This window comes from Oculina patagonica, chromosome 12 (assembly GCF_052425735.1).
Source record: "Oculina patagonica isolate OP01 chromosome 12, crgOcupat, whole genome shotgun sequence".
Lineage (NCBI taxonomy): Eukaryota > Metazoa > Cnidaria > Anthozoa > Scleractinia > Oculinidae > Oculina > Oculina patagonica.
Window position 1 is genome coordinate 2717873 of NC_135769.1, and position 21218 is coordinate 2739090.

Here is a 21218-nt window from a genome sequence, read left to right on the forward strand (position 1 = left end):
GGCTTCGTGAAATCCAACAGCTGGAATTGGCAAAGATGAGCCTTTTGCGCCGCTTGGTGACAGCTGTTGTGGAAAACCGCCTGAAATATGATTCACCCCCAGTGCTTTTTTCATCTCTGGGCTCCAATATTTGCTGTCAGAGCCAAAAACATTTATCAAATGGCCTTGCCCTGCCTTGTAATAAATGTCTGCCGTTGCTGTGTGGTTGTACGCGAACTCAACCTGTGCAACAAATTTTGTTCGGTCAGCGTTTGGATATTTTGCAAGAAAAGGTTTCCATGCATTGTCTTTTGCCGCTTCAGAAATTGTAGTTGCTTCTGGGGTTTTCATCCACTTCATAAAATCTCTTGTTTTTGCATTCATGGTCCTCTTTTATATTAAACATTTTTTATTTTTATTTAATATAAAAATGGTTGTGCTGACTGTTACCACAAAAGAAAATCCGAACACTGTTTATTTTGACCAGCCTGTTCCAAAACCAAGCTATATCCGGCTTTTAAGTTGTTCTCTTTACAACAGCTGGAATAGTTTGGAAAAGGATGGAATAGTTTTTTATAAACAAGTGAACAAGGAAGAGAAGGCGCGTTATATACGGCAAGGAAACTACTCACTCGATGACATTGGGAGTATTTTTGAAAAAGGATTTCCAGAGAAAAACATGTTTTCTGTAACAAAAGGCATTGCAGGTCGTTCATTGATAATAAAAGCAAAAGAGCCCAATTTAAAAGCTTTTGGACTGAATGGAAGTCTTATTAAGTTCTTTAATTTGCCTGGGTTTGAGAATTACGCAAGTATTGAAAAGGAATATTTTGAAACAATTGAGGTAAATAATGTTTCAAATCCTAAAAATTACTTCATCAACTGTGACCTTATCGACAAGCAACAAAGCTTGCTAAATGGTAAGCCATCAAGCCTTTTAGCGTTTTTTGACATACGTGGAAAACCGTATGAAAAAGTTTATTACCAAAATACACATTTTAACGTCTTGCGCGACGTTTCTGCTGAAGAAAATGTATCATCTCTGACTCTTTCGATTAGAGATGAGAATGGAAAGCCATTCGATTTTAACGGCACAAATCTTACATATGAGTTGGAATTGAATTAAATTAAATACAAAAATAACTTTTATGTATACGAGACCATGTCATCTGCTAATGTGCTCCCGAGTGCCCCTGCTTATGGTGATCGCGAAGAAAACAGCGTAAAACAAACACTGTATCCCGCTTTGCCAAATCAACCAGAAAACTTTAGGTTAACAAAAATCAATCAAATTTGTTCAGAATTTGACAAAGAAGTTGCAAAATACCGAGCTGTTTTGAAAAAGTATAAAAAGGTGAAGTCTTTTTTTCATTATTCCGCAATTTCAATGGGTGGTTTGTCCAGTGTTCTCTCTGCTTCCAGCCTTGGAACAGCGGTAACAGTCGTTGGTTTGCCGGTAAGCGTTCCTCTCGCAGCATGTGCTGCAATTACAGGCGTTTTGTCAGCCGCTTTCACTGGAGCGAGCAAAAAACTTGAACCAAAAATTATAAAAAATAATGAAATTACTTCTCTTGCTGTTGCCAAACGTGAAACTGTCAATAGACTTGTTTCTGCCGCTCTCATTGACAATAAAGTTGATGACAAAGAGTTTCAAATTATTTTGGATGAATATTCTCGTTACATGGCCCTCAAAGAGACTGTTCGCATGCACCTTACAAAAAATTTAAGCCAAAAAAAGTCATCCCCACAGCCTGACATTGAGAAACTGAGACAGGAAATTCGACAAGAAGAATTAGATAGGTTAAAAAAAAGAATATCAGCAGAGTCGAAATCAGATTTGAGAAAATAAACACTGGATTTAATCTGAGTGTTCAGAAAAATAAAATTAACGCATGACACAAATCGTGACATTGTGTTACACACAGCGTGACATTGTGTGACACAGAGCGTGACAGTCACGCGTGACGTTGCGTGACAGGTCAAACGAAAGGGCAAAACCCTGGTCGGGGGGTGCTCGTTGGCTGTTTCTTGCCTAGCCCCGGCTAGGACTTTTTCCCCGCCGCTGACAAGGCGGCTGTCCCGCATTTTTACCTCTGCCGAGGTTTGAAATCCCGAGGAATTTCTGAGCACCCCCACGTTATCAGTAGGGCCGAGGCGGGTTCACCCAGGGGTATCTCCCACTGAAAGGAGTCCCCCTATACCCCGTAATTCACCATCCGCACAAGCCATTATAACAGGATTCAAGTGGTTGGCCATCCACTACCTCCCTTGACTTCACCAGAATTTGTGAACTAACAAAAAGTTACGGCCGCGTTTACTTATATATAGTTCACTTTGTCACGTTTTTCACTTGTGGTACCCTTTCACCTATTTTGAGCAAGTACGCATGCGCTTTTGGGCATCAGGATGATGTCATCATTAATTAGACACTTGGTAAAGTTTGGTAAATAGGCTAAAATGTTGGTGCTTTTCCAAGCGATTTGCTTTATTTTAACCGAACTTTCTACTCCCGTTTGGCAAAATGAGGTCAGACAGATAACATATCAAGTCGTGGAAGCAATGCTTGAAGCAGAAAAAAAATAAACAGGCCCGATTGAGTCCGATGTTTCGGGAAAGTTCTTTCGATCGATCGTTAAACTTCTGTGATCAAATCCTGTTATTTCTCGATTTCTTCTCTTCGCTTCACTTCGGCAGCTTCTGTGGGGGCACAAAAAATTACAGCGCGTTAACTGAGCGTATTTTTTTTGTAATATCTGTTCTGTTTCGTTTTTTATCGGCCCAAACACTAAATCCTGATTAGGCCGCCATGTTTCTTTCTGCTCGTCCAAGGGCCTGAGAACTAGAAATATGGTTTCCAGACTCTCTCTGAAAATGTCACGCAACTCACCGGAGCGTGCAAGTTTTGTTTAGCTTGTTAAAACGTTTGCGACAACACTGCTGTCTAATTTTTTTAATTTTTCAATCAGCTCGTCTGTTAAAAAGATTGTTATTTGTTTTTCATTTTCTTTAGTTTTTTTGTATGTTGTAAACGCTTTTCCATGAGATCTTTTCAAGTTTTTCTTTACATTCAAGTTAATTTCTCCAGTTCTCCCTCTTCCCATCTTCGTTTACTCAATAAGAGCATTTGTTCAATTGAAAAATAATTCTGGCGCGCCTGTTCTTTGGGGCTTGGCGGGGGCCACTTGTTTTAGGACAGTCCTCAACAAGTGTTAAAAGGGTGCCTTTTTGCCTAGATACATGTGCATGGGTTGAAAGGCTGTCATCTAACCCCGACACACTTGCAATATGAGGGTTTTGGACGCAAATCCAAAAAAACAGTGAGGGGCGAGAATGGCGAAGCCGGCAGGCGAGCCAGGCGAAGCCCCGAACGCATTTTTTTGGATTTGCGCCAAAACCCTCATATTGCAAGTGTGTGCAATTTTTTACCTGGAAATGAACTGTTAGAGCGTAAGATTACATTTGTTCAATGCATGAGAATGGTCTTAATACACAGTGCAAGATGGGAACATAAATGGGTAAATCTACAAAGGCTATTCTGCCAACAAGCTGCTCAAAAAAGCGCCAATGTTGCTGTCGATTTTGCTATTTTCTTTGGTGCTGTCGTAATTTCACGAGAGCATCTCGTCATTCGTCGTCATTTCAGCTTCTTCATGTCGCCATTCCAGAGTCATGTCACCCGTCGGAGTTTACCCCTAACAGGGCCTCACTCTAGTACATCCACAACAAAGCAACTTCAACCAGTCATGCTTGGATTTTCCTTTGCTTGGCATGTCCCGCCCCGAGCAGAGCTTGCCCTCTAACATGGTGGATTTTGTACCCTGTGATCGTTAGCTGTAATGGGTTCATGATACCGGTAGCTTGTAGCTCAGTTTCGATTGGATAAAATCTGCTTAAAATAAAAGCAGTTACACCTTTGGGCCCCTTACTGTAAGATCAATCTTTCAGTTTAAACAACAGCTCTGAAATTTGACTTATGTTGAAATCGTCATCTACTTCCTCATTACTTGGATCACAGAAATTAAATAACACTCCAGCGCATTCAACATGGTTAACAACACGACCTTCAACATAAGCGGTAGGACCTCCTATTGACACCAGAAAACCATAATTGACATCTTTCTTCAATGTCACTGGAACATCAAACAAAACATCATAACCATAATAAGAACAACCGTCAGTCTCCAATTCCATGCAGAAGGAAGTTAAGTCTCCAGTCTTGGATGCAAGAGGCAAACCATCATCTAAATCACTATTTAAAAGTAATAAGCTAACTGAATAATCAGCTGCAGCATACTTATTACCAAACAATGCAACACCATACAACATGATGTCCTTGTCTACTGTTACTTCAATATAGTGAGGCATGTGAGGTTTATTCCTTAAGGTACGACCCATATTTGCTCCCTCAGATCTGCAGCATCGCAAACAAGAACCACCTCTTTCAGCCTCCAGGAATGTAACTGGTGAACTCTCAGGGGACCTGAAGAGGTTCATAACATTACTCATTTCCTGTTCTGTAAGGATCTTGCTGCCAAAAACCACCTCCATGAAATCACTCTGCTTCATAGCTGGAAAACGGATATTCTTGACAATCTGCTCCCCTAGGATCTGCATTTTGGCAGACCCGTCTGCTGTGAGGTCTTGCCTCTCACATTCTTTTCCTGCCCAGCGATCTACGGCCTTGAACAACTCCACTTCTTTGATGTTCAGTGAATTTCTTACCACAAGTTGTTCAAGAAAAGATTTTTTAATTGTCAAGAAATCACTTGATTTCAACACCTCCTCTGTTCTTTTGTCGACTAAATACCAGCACTGGCACAAAAGATCCTTCTTTTTATATTTTTGAGCATGTTGTAAGACACACAACACATTTGAGGGATCCAGATTCGCTTTAAGGTACTTTACACATTCTTCTACCAGGCAAGGAACTATGTATTTCTCGGCCAGATACAACACTTGCATCACGTTATTTCCGTTCAAGCAAACTTCATCAGTGTAGATGAAACGTAGCAATTCAAGCATACCTTCGTAATCACAGTCAGGAAGATCAATCTGTTCTCCGTTTTCAGCCATTTCGCCGCAAAACATTTTAAAGAACACAGAACTGCAAATCGACAACACGAACTTGTGAGCTGGAATCGCAATCTTGCTTCGCTTGCTGTCGTTTTCTTCATGTTGGGATGCTCGAACGACGAATTTTATATCACTTAAGGTATCATTGTTAAACAGAAGCTGGCTTCTCTCCTTCTTATTTCTTGCTTCTTGTTCTTTTGCACTCGGAATCCTAAAAAAATCATCCATAATACTTGATGCGGTATTGCACTAGCACATGGAACAGACCGAAAAACAGTCAGGCGTTATCATGCGGAGTAGGCCTGGGTCTGGGCAACTCTCTTTGCCGGCGGTGCCTTGTTGAAAACATAGGCACGCTAAGCGTGCAAGAGTTATTTTTCAACTTATGGGGTGGCTTGGAGTGAGACTGCGTGAGACTTGGTGATTGTCTTGTTGGGATGGTTTAAATCATGACTGGACTTTTTGTGTATGGCGGCCAACGGAGCCACTTTTTTGCACAAAATTTGCTTCCAAACAAAATAATTTTTACGTGCACTTTGAAATGTCGCGAAATGGCACGTTCTTATTCTGTTTAAAGCGCTTATTTTGTAGCTGGCTTTTTAACAACCGTAACGTGATATTTTTGTTTGTTTAGTATACTTTTGGCTTTTTGCCAAACACTGTAACATGATACTATTGTTTTTATCACTTTTGTAACATGATACTTTTGATTTTCTTGAAAACGAACGTAACACGATAGTTTGTTTTTCTCGAAAAAGCCATGTCTCATTTTAACACGCTTATAGTCATTGATCGAAAAGTAATAAACAAAGTAATAGACGAATCAAATCAAATACCATCTCTTCGGGAAAGTTCTTTGAAGTACTTTAAAGTGCAGTACACCTGGAGTGTTTGTTTCCTGTCAGACTGTTCAACAAAGATTTTGCTTAATTCACAATGTAAATTTTCATTCAACAAACAAAAACTAATTGAGTTATCTTCACGGAATGGCACGCTCTCATTCTGTTTTTGCTATTGGTCGTAGTTGCTTTTAAAAGTTTATACCTATACCGGTTCATTAAAATTTTTGAACGAGATGTTTTAAAGGTATAAACACAAACACCACTTCTGAATTGGTGAATTGAGCAAGCCGCTCAAGAGACTAAATTAATTGCGGTTTGCAGTTGGCGCTACAGAGTCTCCAGTAATATTTAGCAATCTAAAGCAGATTCCTTTCCATTTCTTCGACTCTTTGTAAATATACCCACAGTATTAACATCATAATGACAACACTGTTCTTTAAATCTGCTCTGTTCAAATGCTTTATGTAATTTTTACTACGGTCAGGAAAGCTAGCCTCTCTAAAACGAACGCTCAAATAAGACGAATAACAATTTTGTGTTGGGCCTTAAGGCTTTTGCTGACGGCATGTGCGTGGTAAGCAGGCGAGCGTTACGAAAAACACGTTTTTAATCCAGGGTTAATTCACAACTCACTAATTCCGCCTCCTATAAATCGAAAATCTTCGAACGAAATCGCTCACTACAACTGCGTCAGATTGCTTCCCCTTTATAAACTACAATTTGATTGGTTCTGATAGTACCTGAAACCTGATTGGTGTGACAAAGAAACATACTTCACTGACTGGCTGACTGACTACACGGCCCATCACGACGACTAAGAGGTTATTTTTGAAAAAAAATAACACAACAAACGAGATTTATCCCTTCCCCTCCCTTCCCTTTCTTCCCCACCCCTCCCTGACTATGAGTAGTCCCTCATTTTTCTCAAGGTGAAAAGGACAAAAAAGTTAAGGTTTCAAATGATGGTTTCTATTTCCTGGACAAAAGGGGAGGACCAAGCCCTAAGCCTCCTGGTCATGCGGATTGATATTACTTTGAGCTATTTTACACTGTCATAGGACACAGCAGGGATGCTAACCTAAAAAAAAATCGAAATCTGGGATAGCACCAATTTTGCATCAAGATACCTCTTCTCAACCTCAATCCGCAAAATGGTGTAAAAACATAGAGCTCCACTGAGTCATCCTCAAAAATTGCGTCAAGTATTTTAAAATTTTCTCCCAGAATCGGCCAAAATAAGTGAAAACACATGTTTGACCAGTAGAGTAAACAAGGAGATTCAGCCTGCATCCATACCCAGCTAGGAGACTTCCAGATAATCAGGGAGAGTTGGCATAGATGCATATATGATTAGGCCTTGCCCATTTAGTCCGAGTTAGTAAGGTACCCCGTTGTAGGGTACACTGTATAAAAAGGGTTTCTGAGGAAATTAAAATCTCTGGTTATTTGCTTCAACACATTGTCAAGCAAACAGGTGTCATCTACCGTCAGGGGTCCCCTATACTTTTTACCCTAAAGCGTGATTGAGGCTATTTATTTTCCGTGAAACGTGATCTGGACTTTTATATTTTTAATTTGTGATTCGTGATTCCCAATTTTACGCGCGTTCTTTTCACGAACTTTTACGTCCGTGTGAACGCAACTTTTAGCTTAAACGTGACCCTTGAACGAAGAGTTGAATTAGACGTGAATCGCGAACCATCCTCCTTTTCGTAACTTAATTTCTGATTTTTTAATTAGTAGTAGTAAATGTTCCCCCACCCGGGGGCAAGGAACTAAGAGAAGAGTAGTAAATGTACAGGGCTGCAAATAATTTTTTTCACATGAAAGGACATATGTCCTACTAAGACACCATCTTGCTCGGACAAAACAAAATTCTGGTCGGACAGATTTTTATTCATCGTTGCCGTAAAATGATTTACGATCAAAAAATTGTCCCGACATCATGTCCGGACATGTGCAAAGTTTGGTCGGCCAATGTCCGACTGTTATTTGCAGCCCTGAATGTATATCTGTTTTAGCTCTGTTGTTGGGTTTTAAACAGATGAAGCTTTTGTCAGCTATTTTGTTGCGTGTGTGATCTTGACAGACATAATATTCGGTCTTACACCTTCCGAGCGTAACAGTCTAAACAGGAATCGCCATGATATTTGTGTGTACGTGAAAATATTTTTAGAATTATACGTCACATGTGAAAAGCCAAATATTTTTATGTGATTCCACTTTGCAAAGAGGCATAGGGGACCCTGTGCCGTAAATATGGTGGCCGAAAGGAAAAGTCAAGCTTAGCAACAGGGGCACTCATGTAAACTGATCTGAGCAAGAGTGACAAGCAAACAAAACCTTGCTTCTGTATTTTGTGATGTTAACAGTAACACTGCCAAAAATATCAGATTTGATTTTTATGTCACAAATACTTACAATAGCTTTATGTTATCAAAGATAAAAATAGGCAATGATACATAACACAGTTTAGTTCCCTTGTGGTATCAAGTTTTATTGAATGATATATTTTCCAAGCATTAAAAAATCCATGTTCTTTTTCAACACATAAAAGAATTTTTTTTACTATACGGCCATTTTCAAAACAGTAGTTCGAAAATATTCAACTTGACACCACCTTGCCCCCCGCCCCCAGGAAAACTGCCAGGTTCTGTGAGATGCAAATTTCTACATTCTGGGAGAATTTGTGACAAAAAAGTCCCAGACAAGGGATTGAGAAAAAGAGACCAAAGCAAACTCTCCCCCCCCCTCCCACAACCACCAACGCTTTTCAATGCCATCATATGCATGACATGGAGTCCATTACTTGGAAGAGTGATGTACTCCTGACATGCCTTGCTTCTGTAGCTCTGTACAATGTTTTGCAAGGATTTTAAACTTTGTTCAATAATAATGAAAGGGCAAATACAATTGATAAGTCACCCAAGTTCAGTCCCCAGTCAGTACCAAGTTTGTTAAATTAAGCACAAAATGGGCCACTATTCAAAATAATTAATTTTATTCATAACCTGACACCAAGGTTGAGGGGGATAAAAACACATTCTTTAGGGCTAAGGGATTAAAACACTATTATTGTTAATATGTTTTTGTTATGATCAAAAGTTAAGTAAAAAAATTGCCTATTCCTGACCTGTGATGTAATAATCAAACTTTAAAATTCAGACTTGCTAAGACTTACACAAAAATAATGAACCAAAAATTTGATAGTTACAAAATTCCAGACCCTGACAGCCCTAGCTAATTAACTTCCCTTGCCTTGATCAAGCATATATATTTGAGTAAGTATAACAATTATGCATGATTTATCTGAAAGCACATCAGAATTTTAACAGTTCTTTTTATTCTTTAGGAGCCTAAACATGTAACCTCTTTTAATAAATTTGCATTTTTCCTTGCATTCATTATCCATCTACATAGAAGGCAACAATAGGTCTTTTGCAGCTAATGATGAAATGATTCAAAGTAACATCTCGCTGGAGGGCAAGCAACACACCGGGACATCTAAAACAGAGCAACTTCAACCAGTCATGTTTGACTTTCCTTTGTTTTGAATGTCGCGGAGTGGAGCTTGCAATCGAACATAGTCATTTATTCACAGAGCTGCCTATTGGCCTTTCGCTTCTAGTTAAGTTCAGATTGGATTTTAAGTGGTTACACTTTTGTGCTCCTTTCTGTTCGATCAATTTTTCAGTTTAAACAAAACCTCTGCAATCTGACTTAGGAGGAAATTCTCGTCTTCCTCTTCGTTATCTGGATCATTGAATTCAAATAACACTCCAGCGCATTTTACGTCATTAACAACACGACCTTCAACTTCAGCCTCAGGACCTTCTATTAACAGTTTAAAACAATAATTGACACCATGCTTCAATGTCACTGGAACATCAAGCAAAACATCATAACCATAATAACGACGGCCAGTCTCTGACTCCATGAAGAAAGACGTAAAATCTCCATTCTTGGTTGCAAGAGGTAAACCATCGTTAGCATCATTATTTAAGATTAATAAGGAAACTGAATATTCAGCATAGTTATTACCAAACAAGGCAACACCATACAACATGATGTCCTTGTCCACTGTTACTTTAATAATATGAGGCTTGTCAGGATTATTCAGTAAGAAGCTGCTCATTCTTGATCGCTCAGATCTGCAACATCGCAAACAAGAACCACCTCTTTCAGCTTCCAGGAGTGTAACTGGTGGAGTCTCAGGGGAACTGAAGTGCTTCATAATGTCACTTGTTTCCTGTTCTGTTAGGATCTTGCTGCTATAAACCACCTCCATGAAATCACTCTGCTTCATAGCTGGGAAACGGATATTCTTGACAATCTGCTCTCCAAGGATCTGCCTTTTGACAGACCCGTCTGCTGCGAGGTTTTGCCTCTCACATTCTTTTCCTGCCCAGCGATCTACAGCCTTGAACAACTCCACTTCTTTGATATTCAGAGAATTTCTTATCACAAGTTGTTCAAGCAAAGATTTTTCGATTGTCAAGAAATCACTTGATTTCAACACCTCCTCCATTCTTTTGTCAATTAAATACCAGCTTTGACACAAAAGATCTTTCTTTTTATATTTTTGAGCATGTTGTAAGACACACAACACATTTGAAGGATCCAGATTCGCTTTAAGATATTTTACACATTCTTCGACCAGGCAAGGAACTATGTATTTCTCGGCCAGATACAACACTTGCATCACGTTATTTCCGTTTAAGCAAACTTCATCAGTATAGATGTAACGCAGCAATTCAAGCAAACCTTCGTAATCACAATCAGGAAGATCAATCTGTTCTCCACTTTCAGCCATTTCGCCGCAAAACATTCTAAAGAACACAGGACTGCAAATCGACAACACGAACTTGTGAGCTGGAATCTCAATCTTGCTTCGCTTGCTGTCGTTTTCTCCATGTTGGGACGCTCGAACGACGAATTTTACATCACTTAAGGTATCAGTGTTGAACAGAAGCTTGCTTCTCTGCTTTTTATTTCTTGTTTCTTCTATTTTTGCACGCGACATCTAACAAATTTCATCCATAATTTGACGCCTATTGCACTAGCACATGGAACAGACCGATAAAACAGACAGGCGTTGTCATGCGGAGTAGACCTGCGACTAGACAAATCTCTTTGCCGGCGGTGCCTTATGGGAGCAAACGCGATTGCTCTCTCCCCTCCCCGCTTCCTTCCCTTCCCTTTCTTTCCCACCCTTCCCTGACTATGTAGTCCGATGTAGTCCCTCATTTCTCTCGTTTTCCGACCGCTGGTCAAGGGGAACGTGGACTCTGGGAACGAGATTGCTTAAAGGTGAAGTCTCCTCGTGTAAAGTAGTTTCTGCGCACACTCAATCACTTCACTGACCCTGAGAAAAATAAATGGCATGCAATGAGAAGCGATGACGTTCAAATACTTAACGTAAACTAGGTCTTAAGCTGCGAGAAAGGCCCTGCTGTATATATAAGAATTAGAAATTTCTGTCTACTAAATTTAATAAATCTCATCATATAAAATTAGTCTTTTTCGTTTATACATTGTATCAGTGCCATTCTAACTGCACGGGAGTATTTTGCTCTTGTGTTCTACGCGGCGATTTCTTGTAAAGTTAAACTTTTTTTGTGTTTGATTGCGCTAAACAGACAACAGACAACAAAATAAAAGAATAAAAGATCTGCCGATCGGCTGCCTGCATAAAGCGATGACGTCAGCAATTGCATGTCATCGCTTAATGAGGGACTTTTTGTGGTCTACCCACCTCTCCCCAACATTGCTCCGAAAGCCCCAAGCCTGCTGTTCATGTCAAAGGATATTATTTTACACTGTCATAGGCCCCCCCGGGGGGGGGGGGGCTGTTGCTGGGCATTTGAAACCCTTACCCTATTCTTGGTTTTCACGTGACGTCATCAAAATTGGAAAATCCAGAATCGCGAATTTCATGACTTTTTACCCTTCACTGGCTATTAGACGTCCTCAACATATATCTTATTGAAGGTTTTCAGCTCGTTAGCATCCGCCGTTTTTAAGATATAACATTTTGAATTTCGGAGTTTTGCGCCACACGACATCAGAATGGCCGCCTGAAGGCTGTCACGTATAAAATGCTTCATCCTGTGATTCTTAACGATCTGAACAATTGAGGTTTTACAAGAAGTGTTTATGTAAGTGTTTACGTATTCACGAAGGTGAACTGACCGCTTTTTATAGCAGAAGTGAATGCCAGATGTTTTCATTCATTTCCGGCGGCCATCTTGGTGCCCCTTCACACGGACTCCAGCATGGAATTTCCATACTGTGCTCTCTAAAATTTCGTGAAACATTTTAACGGATATAACTCGAGTACGGAATACCGTACAGACCTGAGACTTGGACACGTAGACTATCTAGTAATTTTCTACAACTTGTAATATTCTTGATTTTTTTGACTCAAAAGATTTGGATTTATTTTTTGCAGCGCGTGACAGTATCGTTACTTGCGTGACAGTGAAAACCAGCAATACCAGACCATGTTTAGCTGATTTTGCTTCCCTATACTAGCCAGATACCGAAAATCCCTACCCTATCCCAGACTTGCATTTTTTTTAGAACTGAGCGCAGCGTAAAATTGGTTTGTCAAGATATTCCGTCTCGTGAGTGAGTTCAAACGTCTTCAAATATTCCTTGAAAGTCTTCGGGAAACTTCGTTTAAATTCGGAAAAGTTCGACAAATGACCAGAAACGTTTGTATGGCCTTCGAACAACAATCGGAGAATCTTTGGAAATCTTTGGTCTAGAAACTGTTCAGAAAACAAAAAGTTGCTAGAACAGAAAAAAATTGCACCAAATATGAAAACCTGCCGAGTATTTTTGGGACAGTCTTAGCCCCCATCGATCCAAAACGCTCCGCCGCCTCTCTTACCCTATACCAGACCATGTTCAGCTGATTTTGCAACCCTTAACTAGACTAGACACCAAAGATCCCTACCCTATCCCAGACTTGCATATTTTTAGAACTGTTTCACTATCAGTGTTTTAATGGAAAATCATCTCTAAACGATGCCACGGTAATTTTATTTACGTTAAGAAAAGCCTCTTTCTCTTCCGAGTTTCTATTCCCAATTCTGGACCAAAACTCTCTGATTTCTGTACCCTATCTCAGACTAAACTGCTTGAAAACCACACCCTTCACAGCAGCACATACCTATATAGCTCATATATGGGAGTGCCCCCCATCCCGCCCGTTGGGGGTGTACACTACAAAATGGGTTTCGAGGAAAATCTCTTATTGCTTCATTATACATTGTCAAGCAATCAATAAATATCACAAGTGCAATCCATGTATGGTGGCCGAAAGTGAAAAGTCAAGCTAAGTACCAATGATGCTCTCATATAACAGATCTGTGTAAGAGTGACAAGCAAACAAAACCTTGCTTCTGCATCTGTTATGTGACAGGTGCCGTATTTACTCGAATAAGCGCCGCAACGCTTATTAAATTTTTCACGCCTCAAGTGCGGCGCTTATTTAAAATTTGGACGCCACAAAGAATCTAATTTTTTACAGTAATTGAAAATAGCGTCTTTTGATTGTCAGTATTCGTCTCTTGCCGCGGAGAGAAGTGGTGCTAGCTGTCCTGGCAAAGTCCGCGGCCTTCACAACATTTACAGAACTACGTATTGTAAGAATGTTGGATAGAAAAACTAATGGGCGAGCGGTAAAACAATCACTTTTGATGGAAAGAAATGTCCAAGTTTGTTTTTGAGTTGCTTTGTAGGACTTGTCGTGCTGTTTTAGTTAAACGAAATTCCTTGAATAAGCACCGCATCGGGACTGCGGCGCTTATTAATTTTTTGTCCAAAATGCGGCGCTTATTTGAGGGCGGCGCTTACTCGAGTAAATACGGTAAAGTAACACTATCAAAGATATCAGGTATGATTTCTGTTACAAATACCTATCTTTATTTTATCAAGGACAAAAATTAAGTATTGATACATTCATCACACCAGGTTAGTTCCTTTGTGGTATCAAGGTTTTATTGAATTTGACATATTTTCCATTACTCAAAACATATTCTCCTTGGAATTGCAGCATAGAAGTTCATTACCACATGGCCACTTTCAGAACAGTATTTTAAACATTTTCAACTTGACACCAAGGGAATGAGGCAGGGAAACACATTGAGACGAATGGATGAGTTAATGTTCTGCTTTCAATATTTTGAAAATGGCCTAGTAATAATGTCCTGCACCTCATTACTACATGTTTTTGTACCCTTTGTTTTCCAGGGGGGGGGGGGGTACTCCGACTTGTAAATGATGGGGATGATCGAATGAAGGCAAAACTCAGGACCCAAAAAAATCCCTAACTCTTCCGACATTACCCCAAAAAATCCCTGGACCAAAAATAACCCCTAAAAAAATCCCTTGTCAAATTACCCCTAAATTGCTAGGAGGGACAATAATGCTCGTGTTTGTTTATTCATCATACCATAAATACGCCAAGGCCGTGCCAAATCACTTTAGTTTGTTTTTAATACCCAAAAAGATCCCCTATTTGAATCAAGTCACCCAAAAAAATACTTGCCAAATCTTCTTACCCAAAAAAATCCCAGAATCGAAAATTTCAAACCCAAAAAAATCCTTCGATCATCCCCGTCATTTACAAGCCGGAGTACCCCCCTGGGCCTTTTTTGTGTAAAAACAAGGCCCAAACAAGATACTAAATGCTTTCATTGGTAACAAATCACCTACCACAACTCCAACCAAAGATCTGCATAGAGTTTCTGAAATACTCATTTTCAGAACTTTAATCAGCTATTTATAGAAGAACGTTCCTTCACAGCTTTTCTAGTTCTCCAAAACAGGCTGGGCTAATGTTATCTAAAACTATATTTTTTATGATTGTTCCTTTCTCTTTATACATATTACTTGTGGTTATGAACAGGGAAGTATTTTCCAGGAGGTCAAAAAAAAACATCCAAAATATTTGTTTAAATATCAGGTACCCGGTATGTGTTGTCACGACTTTCAGCTTGTGCTTTATTGCGGTTTTCAGTGAAATGCGAACTCTAAAGTCCAATCCTCAACCAAAGGTTTACGCTTTTTGCTGCCGTCAATCACCTTAGCGGACCTCTCGTTAAACAGAAGTTCACTTCAATTGGGTCAAAAGGTCAAGTCTTTCAGTTGTGATTGGTAGATCGATCCATTTTGTTTGTTTCTGTTTTTCATGGTTTGTAAGCTGTCGCCATATTATGATTGACTGCAGCGAAAACGCAATCGTTTGTTGGATTTTAAATTTCTGAGTTCGCATTTCACTGAAAACTGCAATAAACTCTTATCAGTTTGACAAATACTTATCTAGTATCATCAGAATGGATCTAGTGCATAACTTTTAAAACAAAATCAAAATTTACTAGCCAGTAAATTAGCTGCCTATCATCTAATCCCATAGTGTCTGTAGTTGCAGGGTGCAAGGCATAAGGCAGCCTTACACACAGAAAAAAATTCACTTATTTATAAATACCATGCACTTTGCAAGTATCTTATTAATATAAAACAACTCTTCAACTCTACATTGCAACACAATAATACAAAATTTGTGCAGTCAGTTCCACAAAATATCCATACCCACCCGATGGAAGGTCATTGTGTGGTTCAAGAAAATATCCATACCCCCCTCCCCCTCCAAGGAAGGGGATTTGCCTTATGACCCTCCACCCCTCTGGAAATTCCAATTTAGCTTTATACATTGCTTTAACGTTTTGGGTCTTTGTGACCCCCCTCCTCCCCAGCATTTCAATCCCTTCTGTGGGGGGAGTATGGATATTTTCTGGAACCACACATTGGGGGTAGGGAGTGTCAAAAGCCAAAATTTTAAAAGGGAGGTATGGGGCTTAACTGGAATTTCCAGGGGGGTGGGAATGCCAAAAATAACTTCTGTGGGAGGGGTAGGGATAGTTTCTGGAACAACACATTACATTTTACACCAAAAAATTAAAGCAAACTTTTTTAAAATTAAGAAACGTTACAAGCCAGATTGTCTCATTATTGGGAGTTTTGCTATTTTTCAAAATGATAACATTTTGTTTTCACTAGATGAAGAAAGATTGGTGGGGATTAATTAAATAACATGTAACACCAGTGTTGATTACTGTCTTGTTTTGAGGCTGTCCACTAACCTGAAAGTAATAAAACACAAGAATTTAATCAACAAGATTCTTAGATTACTGGAGAGTTTATGATTTTAGTAACATCTCAACTAATCATTTTCCCCAGGGTTGAATAATTATTATGGCTTTCGAAAATATATCAAAGTGGTATATCTTTTATGAAAAGTACCAGATGAGATGTCTTTCATGCCTTCAAGTGTGTGATGAGTACAGTATCAAAGGTTCATAAGCTTCTAGGAGGCATGGCTCCCAGAAATTTGAAGTGTAACTCTCTCTAATTCTTCTTCCCAGCAAAACTGTGACCAGATAAATAGCAGCACTTTTAGTAATTGTGAGGAACAGCTCCCCTCCACCAACTGTTGGTCAACTGTCAGCTGACAGATTACCAACAGGTTACCGACAGTTAACTGACAGGCCAACCACAGTTTTCCCAAAACAGAAATTATTATGTTAAATGCGGCAATAAACCTGACACAGACCGTTAATTAAAAATAAAACCATTACTACTAAACAAAGTCAATTTTATTTTGAATCATAATCTGTCACCTACTTACTGTTCAATGATCAGCCATTCAAAACTGAACCACTTAATGTGTTGCAATTTCCCTCGAAGTATTTGCGAAATGAAAAAACCTTGTTTACTTGGCCAATTAAGCGAAAACAGTCAACTAACAGGGTTTTTTTTGGGGAGCTGTTCTTCACTTCTACTGCACTTTCAAACTGTGTTTTATTGACTTACCATTCCATAGCTTCATCAAGGCCTTCACCTTTGGTCGCAGAAGTCTTAAATATGGACCATGTACGACTCTTTAGTGCAGAAAGACCCAAAGCATTGGACACTTCAGATGCTGACATGGCACCTTCAATATCCTAATGGACAATAAGACTTATATGAGAACAGTCTCCAAATAATTTTAACTTTGCTTTGGTTTGGCATCTGCCCAGCAGGCTTATAGCCAGGTGGGAGTCAAGGGCTCCTATGGACGGCCACTTTTCAGAATACAGTGGAACCCCGCTTTACGGCACCCGCTTAATACGGACACCCCGGTATTACGGACAGTCTCGTTGGTCCCGACAAAATCCTCATACATTTTCTCTTAAATTAACCCGCTTAATACGGACACCCGTTAATACGGACAACGGACACTTTTCCGTGTCCCGAGTGACAAACTCTTATACATTTTCAACCCCGCTTTACGGACACTTTTATTTGAACTGTCATTTCATTGTCGCGATTTGCTAACTCGAAGACACTGGACCCTGGTCAAGACATGACGATAAACGATTTTATTACTAAGAGATTCCCGTGTTTGACCCTTGTACTTAAAGTCCTTTAATTGTTTTCTGACTGCTTTCCTATTTAAAAGTTTCACTTTCTTTACGCTTTCTCAGCCATGGTTGTACTTCTCCTTTGAGTCCGCTGCCACAACAGCAACACCTCTGTTCTATTGCTGGTTGTTGTCAACGTCTAGTAATTGTTCGAGTAATCCATGTGCGGCATCAAATTCCACTTTGAGTTTATTAACGTAGTTCGGTCCTGCTAGATAGGTTTTAAATAATAGTCAGAGAGCGTTGCATTTGTTACAGTTACAGTACAATTAAACAACGTTTTGTTGCCCTAAAAACGTTTGCCTTTTGTCTTTGTGTCGATAAAACATGTATCCGTGACTTTTTTGAGACCCCGCTTAATACGGACACCCCGTTAATACGGACATTTGGCCTGTCCCCTTGGTGTCCATATTAACGGGGTTCCACTGTAACTGAATAACTGTAGCAAATTTGGAAATCTTTAGATACCTTTGCACTCATAACTGCAGAAAAAACACCTTTCATGCTCCTCAGGCCCCTTTCATGGGGACAAAGTCAGGCCTTATTAAAATTCTGGACTCCCACTTTTTAAATCCTGGCTAAAAGCCTGCTCCCAATCAATATTATTGTAACATACCGGTAAGATTCTTGGCATGCTCTTACCAATCACAACAAAAAAGCTTTCTTATGAACTCAGAAACAGGAGTAAAATTAATAACTTGTAACAGTCTTTACGCACAGTTTTATTGAACTTAAGTGGTTGAACATTAGTGTAAGACATGTGTTTAACCTTTTTGAAATCTGACAAATTAATTTTAGTTGATGTGTGGCATTGACCAAAATCAATATCATACAATTTAAAAGGTACTGTGTCTGCCTTTAAAAAAGACCTTCCATTGGAAGACCATTAAGTTAAAAATAGCACAAAAGTCTTGGGTGTCATGTGATATGGGTAAGGTCCTCTCCCACTCATTGTTCTAAACGGGTGTTTTTCTTGTGATTTTGATGCCATCTCTTTTTGTTTGCATTATGTTTGTACTTTTGCAATAAAACGCTTTTTGGCTCGTTGAACACCAGCAATGCACAAGTTTGGCTTCAGGGGATGTTTACCTGTTTATTAGCAAAAACCACTAGAATTGCTTTTTTAAGTTCATCTTCCTAAAGAAAACAAGAGAATATGAAGTGAATACCTTACGTTCAAGTCTATTAATTATCTACTTTTTTACATGTCAAGTAACAGCAAATACCAAAGCACATTTCTAGCGATAAGTTTTAGTATCTATTTCAGCCAATTGTGAAATAATATCTTACACAGTCACTTTTTACATGGCAATGATACAACTCTAAATGAACACTTTTCTAGGCAAGGCTCAATAGGTTTACCGTTACCTGTACAGTTTAATAGTTTTGTTATTTTACCTCTAACATGGCAATTAACTCTTGTTTGGAGATGCCTATTCTTTCTCTGTCCATGCTGTCTACTACATATATTATAGCATCTGTGTTGGAGTAGTAACATCTCCAGTAAGGTCTATAAAAAAGGACAGCAAAGTCAGCGGTCAACATTCCTTGCACTCACATGCACCTTAGTAATCGGTGCAGTGGTCGACATAGCTTGCCACAAGCCTTCTGTAGCTCTGACAGTGGTCTAGAGCATCTGACTAGTCCATGGAATATCACGGGTTCATCTTCTGTGCTCACAACAATCTGAAATTCTGTCTAAAATCATCCTGGCACTATTATAGGCATGCAATGTGTGCAAAATGGAATGCATTCCTAACACACTGCATCTCTTTTTTTTTGCATACTAGTTTTGTTTTCAGTTTATATAAATAATATTAAACAACCAAAGAAATAAGAATGATAGAATTTACCTACCTAATGCTTGTTTGCCCTGAAAAGAACAATGTAAACTAGTTATTACTTGGTTCAAATCAAAGCTCAAGAAAATGGGAATTGTTTAACGACAATACTTTGCTCTCAACAGTCCCTCAATGATTTTCTCTCCTTGACAAATGAAACCGACACTATTTGCTTACCTCCTAAATCCCAAACTTTTGTTTAGATATGAAAAAGAAGAAAGAAATGTATTAATGTAAAGCACAACACTATCTTATACCTTATTTTTTACTGTCATTTAATTCCCTTCATAGCATTTTGTCAGATTACCATACAATTTGTTGATACCCTCTAAAAACACAAAATACAACATCTAGCACTAGAGGAACATATTTAAGTTTAATTTGTTACCAGCAAAGTGGATTTTGATTCAAACTAGCGGTAAGAAAATTAGATATGGGGTTCCTAGATAAAGAAGACCACTACGGGAGAAAAATGTCATAAAACACAGACAAATATTATTATTGTTAGTAGCTCTCCAGTTCTACAAATACTTGCCACAGTGTTTGGGGCAAGAATAACAAGCACTTTTGTTGTACCAATTATTAGCAAGGGCTCAGAGGAAGATAAAATTTTACTTTCATATCAACTGACCTCATTCCATTAGGCCACAATACCTCCCTTAAAAATTTCATACGGTATAACTCACCTTGAAACTTAAGATTCTTGTATGTAACTGTCTCAACATTAAATCCTATGGCTGGAAAACAAAAAGGTTAAAGCATTAGACTATAAGCACTCTCCTTTTCCTTTAGTTTGTTGAACCAGAAGACATAAAAAACAAAACATGAAAACTGAGGGCATTTATTGTCTTTATGGTGGCTATCAAAATGCTTGGCGTTATGTTTAATATATGCTAGATCTGTGCTCAATTTTTCGTGAGAGACAATGAGAGTTTGACAGACTCTCGTTTTCGTTTGGCCCGAGTTGATGATAGTTGATGAGAGTTGACGAAAACTCTCATGAGAGTCAACTCTCGTCAACTCTCATCCTCATTTGGCCCGGGCTTAAAGAGCAATGCATGGGATCATGTTTTATCATGGAAACCAATCAGATTTGCAGATTTCCGAATAGAACACGTCTAAGTTTCTACTTATCAGTAATAGACATGATAGCATAAAATGTACTTTATGAGGTCTAGAGGAGAAACATCTGTTTTACTTCTATTGAGTTTGTATATTTTATGAATAACAGACCACAAAATTGTGTAGGTCATTCTTGAGCGCATTAGCAACCATTTCACATTTCAATCTTTATAGTTAACTGAACTAGTAAATGGCTTACTTGGAATTGTTGTTACAACTTCTCCAACTTGTAATCTAAAATACGAATGAAAGCAAACGTTAAAATAAAAACGACAGATAAAGGAACAAGCACCTACACGAAAAAGACTTACGAGGCATTCCATTGAACAAACTCACCTGTACAAGATGGTTGTTTTACCCGCTCCATCCAGCCCTAAAATAAGAATTCTAAGCTCCTTCTGACCGAACAACGAGGAAAATAAACTGGAAAAGAAACTCCCTGTGAAAAGAATAAAACAATTACCTCAGAAATAACCTAAAATGAAGTTATTTAAACTGTACAAACACCAAAACATACCCATTTTGAAATCAGCTATAGTACAGGATGAAACAACTCACGGCTGATTGCGTGGCTGTTTTTTGAAGCAATGCGTCATATATGCCACCTTGTAAAATACCAAGGGAAACATCCCTCCCCAAGCGGGGGAGAGTAAGTCTTTTTTCTTTAAAAATAAAACTAAAAATAGGCGAAAAAGACCCCGAACTGAACCTACCTTTTTCGCATTTTTTTTAGTATTTTGAGTTGTGGCAGTTTCTAATGACAAAAGAAATAAATTTTGGAGCAAAAGAAGAAAAATAAAATTTTTTACTCTCCCCTCTCCTGGGAGGAACATTCTGAGCTGTTACATTTGATGCACATTATAACATGTGCTTAGTGCCATATGGGCAAA

The 21218-nt window shown here is 38.9% G+C and overlaps 3 protein-coding genes across 3 annotated transcripts; all 3 read right to left on the reverse strand.

The window, feature by feature from the left end:
• Window positions 1-3399: 3399 nt before the first annotated feature.
• Window positions 3400-5289, reverse strand: LOC144632192 (BTB/POZ domain-containing protein 6-like). Its single transcript, XM_078490789.1, has one exon. The coding sequence runs from the start codon at window positions 5278-5280 to the stop codon at window positions 3913-3915; it is 1368 nt and encodes a 455-aa protein (XP_078346915.1). The 5' UTR covers window positions 5281-5289; the 3' UTR covers window positions 3400-3912.
• Window positions 5290-8878: 3589 nt separating this feature from the next.
• Window positions 8879-11010, reverse strand: LOC144632991 (BTB/POZ domain-containing protein 6-like). The gene has a single exon (XM_078491750.1). The coding sequence runs from the start codon at window positions 10915-10917 to the stop codon at window positions 9577-9579; it is 1341 nt and encodes a 446-aa protein (XP_078347876.1). The 5' UTR covers window positions 10918-11010; the 3' UTR covers window positions 8879-9576.
• Window positions 11011-13879: 2869 nt separating this feature from the next.
• Window positions 13880-20903, reverse strand: LOC144631870 (ADP-ribosylation factor-like protein 1). The gene is made up of 10 exons (XM_078490457.1): window positions 20846-20903; window positions 20665-20767; window positions 20528-20562; window positions 19893-19943; window positions 19384-19398; window positions 19223-19238; window positions 18764-18875; window positions 18455-18502; window positions 16776-16906; window positions 13880-16045 (listed from the first exon to the last, which is right to left on the reverse strand). The coding sequence occupies exons 1-10, from the start codon at window positions 20847-20849 to the stop codon at window positions 16015-16017; spliced, it is 546 nt and encodes a 181-aa protein (XP_078346583.1). The 5' UTR covers window positions 20850-20903; the 3' UTR covers window positions 13880-16014.
• Between the last annotated feature and the right edge of the window lie 315 nt (window positions 20904-21218).